At 38.4% G+C, this 8,483-nt stretch overlaps 1 protein-coding gene across 2 annotated transcripts; it reads right to left on the bottom strand.

The window, feature by feature from the left end:
- Window positions 1-227: 227 nt before the first annotated feature.
- On the bottom strand, window positions 228-5,407 carry crk (v-crk avian sarcoma virus CT10 oncogene homolog). 2 transcript variants are annotated; one of them, XM_030777225.1, is made up of 3 exons: window positions 4,927-5,407; window positions 3,766-4,352; window positions 228-3,095 (listed from the first exon to the last, which is right to left on the bottom strand). In XM_030777225.1, the coding sequence occupies exons 1-3, from the start codon at window positions 5,144-5,146 to the stop codon at window positions 2,958-2,960; spliced, it is 945 nt and encodes a 314-aa protein (XP_030633085.1). In that variant the 5' UTR covers window positions 5,147-5,407; the 3' UTR covers window positions 228-2,957. The 2 variants fall into 2 exon arrangements, with proteins under 2 accessions (XP_030633085.1, XP_030633086.1); XM_030777226.1 differs by having other exon boundaries at window positions 4,945-5,407.
- Window positions 5,408-8,483: the final 3,076 nt, after the last annotated feature.

The following is an 8,483-nucleotide window of genomic DNA, read 5'->3' as shown; positions in this document are numbered from 1 at the left end:
TTTCCTGAATAGAATGTCTCATGGGAAGCTCTGTTCAAAATGAATGGAGATAACAAATCAAGTTGATGCAAAGTTCACTCACGACGTACCTTAAAATATTTGTGTTATTTTAAAACAAATTTAAACACGTCAGCGAATTTGCACTAAATCAAGGCTTTATTTGCTGTATTTTAAACACAATACATGCTACAGAAAATAAAAAATAATGTAGTGTTATTATACAATATCTATCATGATATTAATATAGCCATAATTTCTTCTCCAGGTTGCCTTCCTCAACATATCCACCCTTACTCCCGGGTAATGACTTACACAATGTTACTACAAAAATATGATTTTTCAAAAATACTTAGACATGACAGACAAAACTAAATGAAAAACACAGATTACAAGCAACAGGCATGCGTCGTGGGATAAATAGGTGAATAAAATGGTGAACGTGGTATTTGAGAAGTTGTTTGAAGGAATGGTTTCCAAATAAACACCTGGAAAAACATCTGGAGCCTTACAACTTGGAAGCCTACGTAAATATGTGGTCTATATAATACCAGTGATACTGTTAAGTTTAAATGATTTCAAGGAAACATTCATGGAAGCAAGGGACTTGTTTTCTTTATTAACCGTAATTGGGGACATTTGCATAATTTGTTTGGACATCATCCCAATATGTTGACTCCCTGACATGAAGGCATTTCTCTTTATATGGGGCATGAAGCTCAAGTTTAAAAAAGATTTTCTTTTACAATATGACACTGCCATCCAAACAAAAACGTTTCAATGTGCGAGTAATTATCCAATTTGATGACGATTTGAATGTCTCATGGTATTACGACCAAAAACAATAAGCTATTTGCATTTATGAGGCAAGTCTTTCTACATTAATAACTGTTAACAATGTAGTAACGATAAACGTAAAAATAACTTGGGTAAGAAAAGGCGGCTGTGAAAATATATGGAGGAGACTAACTTGCTTGACCTACTTTAACAGAATATAATAGAGAATTGGGGGGGGGGGGTCAGGGCAAGGCAACAAATTCATTGGCAACAGAGAACTGCAAAAACTATTTGTTTGATTTTCTCTCTTATTCAGGAAGGATAATCACTTAAATGTTGTTGAAAGCATCATTATTTTGCAAAAAGAAAACAAACCCAAACCTGGCATAATACATAATTTGTTAAACTTTAGAGGTTATGAAGAGCTTTACTAAACTATGTTACAGTTGGTCCTTCACCGATCTTCTCTATAACGTTTCAAAATTCAAAACTTGTGTGATTCTAATGTCTATCTGCACTACTACTGTGTGAAGACAGCACAGAGGCAATGGTTGTGAATCTCAGTTTTCCTATCTGATGAGTGAAACTATTTGATGACTTTAATTATTTGATTGTCACTATCCACTCTAAAAAGCACCTCTGGTTAAGAACTGTAAACCCATAAACAAACATTACTGATTTATAGTGTTATGCGGCAGCTGGACTTAATAATTCTGTTCATATGCTTATAGGATCTATCACCTAAACACTGTCATAAGTAGCACTTCCAAACAGAACTACGAGGTTAGCTCACTGATACACCATTTTGTAATACTTCAAAAAGTCCATGTGAGGATGCATGGCACAAGTGCACGCTTCAGTGGTTTTTCCAACTCGGAGAGAAGAAATATTGACTAGCATTCATTTCCTTGTAGAGTCCTTCCTTACAACATTGTGACAGAATAGCATGAAGGTACTTAGGACAATAATTAATAGGCAACTGACAGACACCTGTCATTACTGGAAATTTTTTCCGTCTGGAGGACAGATTACAGGGGAATGGCTACAGGGAGAGTAAAGTAGGAATTACATGTAGTTCTTCAGAGTCTGAGCCACTGCACCAATCTTAAGGGAGAGGACATGTGCAAAAATATTACATAACACAGGGAAGCACATACGGTGATATGAGAATTACATCATCTTTACCCTTCATAAAAATCCAAATAGAAAAAAAAAAGAAAGAAATCAGGTTTCAGACACCATGTCAGTCTTTAAAAACATCTACATATGAAACCTAATATGGTAACTGCTGCAGAGGGACCAAACACACTTGGACTCGGATTTGAATGATGTTTCTGAGATGACATTTTTCTCAATAGGCACACCATACCTAAAACTAAAAGATCTTTGTGTACTTTCCATAAGATCTGAACCTTACCTCCTTATTGTGTGTACCACAAGAACTTCACTAAGATTTTCTTACAAAAAAAAAAAAAAAAAATTGTGTGTACTCAGAGGCTGAATTTGATGCTGAGGATTAGAGGAGACATGTTCTACTAATGAACACAAAATGAAATTATATTAAGTGCACAAATCAAAGGGAAAGGATTAGCGTTTGAACACATTGTGCTCCAATCAGTATTTTACACTTGAGACACCTTGGATATTTTCTCTTGGCAGAAAAAATGAGTGTAGTGTGGATCGGGGCTCGATACTGAGCCCCTTTGAATGAAGTGTTTGTATCCCAGTAGTTCACTAAGTAGTGTGTACTATTTTTTTTTCTAAACAGAACAACTTTCCATCTCGGAAGCGTCAAGCCGCTCATGATTCCAGTCTAAGCTGACGTCACCTCTCTCCCCCGACTCTCAACAGGCCACATTCCATCAAATTTTTCACCTCTTGGTAGTGCAAGTACTGTCCGTCTGGAACTTGGCATATAATCTTCATTCATAGTGTAAGGACCAATCAGGAGCTTGGCTGTAGGTAAATATAGGCATTATGAGGTCATAGTATAAAGGAATTCTTACAAGACTAACAGAGGAGAAGGAGCTGGTTGTGCATGTGACCGGTGAGTGAAGAGCAGCTTGGCGGGGACACGGGTAGCGGTGAGGGAGAGGGGTGTGTGTGTGTGTGTGTGTATGTGCGTGTACATGTGAGCGCGTGCGTTAAAGGCAGGAGAGGGTAGGCAGTCCATCTCCTATCTCTCAGCTCAGCTCGTCTTCTGGGTTGTGCTGGTCCAGCAGTCGGACGTGTGTGAAGGGGAAATGGCCTCGTTTGCCCTTACACTCGCCTTCCCACTGCCCGTTCACATTGATCTTGGTCACCTTCACCATGTCACCCACCTACAACAAGAGCACAATGCACTGATTAGTTGACACAAAATATGAGTGTTTTAAGAATATGGACAAGAGTATGGTTGAAACAGGAACTGACTGACCACCTACAAAGAGTCCCCCAAAATCATATACGAGTCAAAAATATCAAAATTAAATACTATTTGGGGGGTATGTTTAAAAAAAATACATATTACTCCAGATAATGGAATTTTGCTGTGTCAGTTGTGGCTGTGCCATGTTTTTTCCACTAGGCGGCACCAGTGCTGGCCTTTTGATATCGATATGAATTCTAAGTAATCATGCATCATTAACCATGCATTGACATTTTACTGAGATGACTGGAGTTACTTACTCTACAATACTATCAGTAATATCAGAGGGCGCCATGCACTGTCTAAAACTCATTAGAGCATTCAGTGCATATCTCATTCAAATTTAATTGCGACAATATTACTCAATGGTCCATACAACTCTTCCTTTTCTGAGAAACCATGTTCTGGTTCAAACTACGCATTTTTGAGTAATGAGAATTCAACTGTCTATGCTATGTGCATTCATAGAACAATGCCTAGAATCTCTGTTGGTTCCATGCCATTTTGTAAAGACGACACTGTGAGGAAAAGAAGCGGCCCATTTACAAAAAAATGAGGAATGAGAAGACCTTAGCATCAGATACCTCTAGAGCAAGAGCAGTCTTGTCGTATGCATTGGGAACTCTCTTCTGGATTGCTCTTGCAAAGACGGGTCCGTTCTGCAGGTTGGGCAAAGAAGTGGGTTGGGCATACTGGCCTGGTTCTCCCAGCAGCGGAGGGGACTGAGAATTGTGGCCGTCAGTGTTGGTCATGGTCCCTGCTCCTCCTATTCCGGAGCCTCCGCTTCCAGGAGCCCCCGATGCTGGAGAGGCCGGGCGGTACTTTTCCACATAGGGCACGGGGATCATCCCAATACGGCCCTCAGAATTCTGAGCGTTCCACCACTGCTCCTCTGGCTTCTCCAACACTCGGAGAACATCCCCTTTTTTAAATGGCAGGTCCTCGTCGTCATTGCCTGGAAAGTCAAAGAGGGCGCGTACATACTCTTCCTCCAACCTCTGGGGGACTCCACCTGTGCCCGCGGTGACGCTGATAAAGGAGGAGTGCTTGGCCTTGTTAATGGGTTCAATGAGTGTTGTGGTATCAAGATAGTGGATCTTGTAGAACTCCAGCAGAGCAGGAAGGGCATCAAATTCTTGGTCCCCAATACGGAACCGAGGGGCAGGCAGTCCTGTGTATTGGACAGCAATTAAGACAACTTCTAGCAAAGGACAGCACTAAGTTTAACTGTGTTTCAAAACTTATTGAAATAATAACAGTTGGAGAGCAAATGAACTGATAGGTGGGAACGTGGGAAGGTGAAATTCTGATGAATGCAGAAAAATATTTAATAAACATTTAACCATTACAACGTACACGTAATACGGTTGTGAGGAGGGACCAGCGTCATAGTTAGCTTGCTAATTAGCTAGCTAGCTTTATAGCTTTAGTGGTTTGACGATGGCGCTGTCTTTAGACAAACTTATCATGAAATAGATATTTCTTCAGAAGTTACAAACTTGCTAGCAGGCAAACATTTTCGCTAACACTAATCCAAGCAGCTAGGTGAACAGACTTCGTTTTCTAATACAAAATGACCCAGGCATTCATAATTTGTGTACAAGTCAGCAATCTTGTGAAGTGGCAGGGAGCTGTCATTGCTATGTAAATAATCAACGAGTTTTACTAAGTTTTTGCGACTCGATGTTACCTATACCTCCTTTACGCTTGTTGTATACAAAGAAATATAATCTTTTAAGGCTTACCTGATCCAGACTGACGACTGTTGCTGATGCTGTTGATTATATAATGCGAGACTTTGGAATTCTCCGAGACAGACAGCACGTAGTCGCCGGGAATGGTGATTGAGTCTCGCACCAAGAAAACACCATGCCTTTGGCCTTGCAAGAGTGAAACTGCCTCTTGACGACTTAATCTTCCCCAATACCAACTCCCTCGGTCATCAGCGTCAAAATTGCCAGCCATGACTTCTATCCAAAGCCGAAGCTTCACGGGCCTACCCTCCGCCTGCCCTTATCCGCAGCCAGCATTCAACTCATACAAAACTTTACCGCGTCCCCGTTGTTGAACACGTTTCGAAAATGTAGCTAAAGAAATCGCATATTCCTATGAAATACTGTGTATTTTCAACGTGCACACAGATACTGGTTAATGCGTTTTATTATACATGCGCAGAATAACAACCTGTGCGATAAATGGGCAGAGTAATTTTGATTCAAATTCTTGAAGTTGTCATAAGTAAGTTCAAATATTGAAATGGCGGACCAGGGCAACAAATTTTGACCTTATTTCCCGGATGTGACGTATTCTTCAACAGCCTTAAATTGTGCGTGCTAACAACCATTTTGATAAGGTCAGCGTTAAAAATAAACCAGATTAATTGATAAAAACGACTGAGTTATATATCACCATGATGGAATAACTTCATATATAATAGTGTCATTACTCGGGATTTTATTAGCGTTTGGGATAAATTGCAAATCATTTGGCTCCTTGAACATTATTGATTATTGACAAACTTCATGAAAATCGTTGGGGCAGCTTTATAAAAAAAAAAATTAGTTATGCTGAACGGTTCGTGATGCAGTGATTAGGTCCACTGTGAAATGAGAGATAGAAACAGTAGCTGTCATAGATATTGCGACGTTGAACATGAACACGGGGCTATACAGGCCCGCTGAATTACCGTAGTCTGTTACAAAAGAGCCGCTAGATGTCGACAACGATCGCTGGAATTGGGTCCTATTTAAAAGTTTGCAGAAACGTCAAACTGCTCTTTTGTAATTTCAAGGTTTAAAATGACGTCTTCATTTGACTGCTGAACTAGCTTGCGATGTAGAAGAATGTGGACTACGTAAGAGTGACAGTGCTGCACTGGCGTGTTTCTAAAAGGTTATGAAGACAAAACCTTTTGTCAGGTTGAGTGAAGTAATTCAACTGTTTAACCTTTTTTAGATCTTAAACAGCTTTACTGGAGAATGCCCCTCAAGCCGATTATTTGAACACATAACATAATCACTATCATTAGATAAACTCAGAAAGTTCTATCAAACACGATGTGTTATAATTGTGTACACATCATACGTGTATATACCTTCATCCTGGAATCCTTTAAAGGACATGGATTCCATAAAGTCGAAAAGGATGAAAATGCAGAATTCACCATACCATTCAAGACTGCAGAGTAAGACTGTCACCTACATCAACAAGGATAATAAGACTAAAATAATAATTTCTAACACTACCTCTATCTTTAGGTTACTGATACCTTTGGCCATTTCTGATAAATTTCACTGGTCTTACCTTACCATCTCTGTTTATGGGGGTTTGACTGAATGTTTGAATTGTTTTTTTTCTTCCAGTTAGCAAAAGAAATTCAGCTAATCTAATACTGTGACCTATACACTAGACAAGCATGCAAAGCATGGCATGCGGTATTTAAAAATAGCTCCAATTATTCAACATCAAAGTAGCATGATCTACTGTAGCTTCCCAATGTTTACAGTTGTCTTTCCTACACGAGTTCCAAACCTCTCTGCATTAATGGAAGTGAGTGAGATGATACAGCATAATGTGTATATTGACAAGGTGTCTGCAATGTTAAAAAGTGTTCAGGATTCAAATGCTGCACAAACGTATGATTTCACTAACAGGCTGAGCAAGAGCCAGGCATGAAAAGTTCTTCGTACTTGTAAGCTTGTCTGCATCAAGATCTCGGAATTGTAAGAAGTGAAAGATGATTTGGAGAGTGAAAGTATGAAAAATGCACCAATCTACAAAAAGAATACATTCAGATAATGAACCAAAATATAATAATGATATAACTTTTATTTATTTTTCAGTACAAGTCTGAAAGTAATTTACATATTATTTAACTAATGTTGAGGATAATATGTTTACCTCTATTCATATTTTTTGTTTTTGTCTTTTTTTTTTTAATTTTATAAAATATTAACTATGCACCCAGTTGGACTATAGAAACTGAGAGAGGGCAAGGTATAGAAGATTCTTGATGGGTGTCAGAGCATGAAGCCAAGAAACAACCTTTGTCACCATTATCTTTCAGATTACACTCTTTTCCTCCACAGCTGAATACCTGTTTCTGTCTAAATGTCTTTTAGAAAAAAACATTAATATACAAATCTAAACTAACAGCTAAAACGAATATCATATATTACATTAAATGCAATTGTATATATTTCTGTCCATTTGTACTGATGGTAGTAGCCGTGTTGACAACAGAGCATTGTAAAATTATGGCTTTGAGAAACAGGAGACCTTTTAAAACCTTTCAAGCATTACAGGTGCATTACCTAATCAGCCTGATAAGAGAGAAGTTAAATTTCAATCTTGAGAAGACCTACAGACATGTCAGGTGGCTATAATTCTTCTTTTTCCATTCAACTGCAACTCAATTACAATGAAGAGAAATAAATGTTTAGTGGCATTACATATATATATATATAAAGTGAGACATGATCCAGATTTACCTGGTTAAGATTAATATGTAATAACCAATTTACAAAATCTTACAGAAGACAACAGAAGGCAAAATAATGTATATTTTAGCACAACACAAAATCAGACGACAGATTAACAAAGGATTATTTTGAGACAAAATAATATATAAGGTGTTGATATGATACTGAGGGAGCAAGTGAACATTAGCAGTATGCAAACAGACTATCAGACATTAAAACTGTAGTTAGATTTTTAATCCTTCTGAAAAGCAACATTTTAAAAAATTAGATTTACATTTGTGATAATACGTAACGCAGAGAGGGAAAACCTGTTTGTGTGTGTGTGAGACTTTACACCGTAAAGTTGTTAAAAGCGTTAAATAATTAGAAATCTCTCCATTTCATCTGAAAGGTTGTCACATATTTATAAAGGGAAATGCAAGACTATAAAACCTGAACTGTCTCTCTTAGGACTCTGAGCCGTGCAAAGTTATTTGACTAACAGACAAGATCTTGTCCCGACTTAAGGCCTAAAAATGTTGCCTGACATGCAGATGAAAGAGGTTCCTCTCTTTGACTCAATTCTTTCTTAAAGTACATGTCACATTTTAAAAAGAACTTTACTCTCCTTAAACAGCCTACAAATCCTCTAACAAGGATTCTCCCACTCTGTCAGTGCACTTTTTGGTTTCCAGCTCCTTTTGACCACTAATACTGGATTAGAGTTGCGACAACCTGACATCTGGGCCATGCATATTGATTAGATATCACTGACTAGCTTTTGTAGAGACAGAGAGGAGGGAGTGCCACTTGAACAGATGCGTAGATGGAAAGACACAGAC

Source organism: Chanos chanos, chromosome 6, assembly GCF_902362185.1.
Source record: "Chanos chanos chromosome 6, fChaCha1.1, whole genome shotgun sequence".
Classification (NCBI taxonomy): domain Eukaryota; kingdom Metazoa; phylum Chordata; class Actinopteri; order Gonorynchiformes; family Chanidae; genus Chanos; species Chanos chanos.
This window is presented reverse-complemented; position numbering and strand designations above follow the sequence as displayed.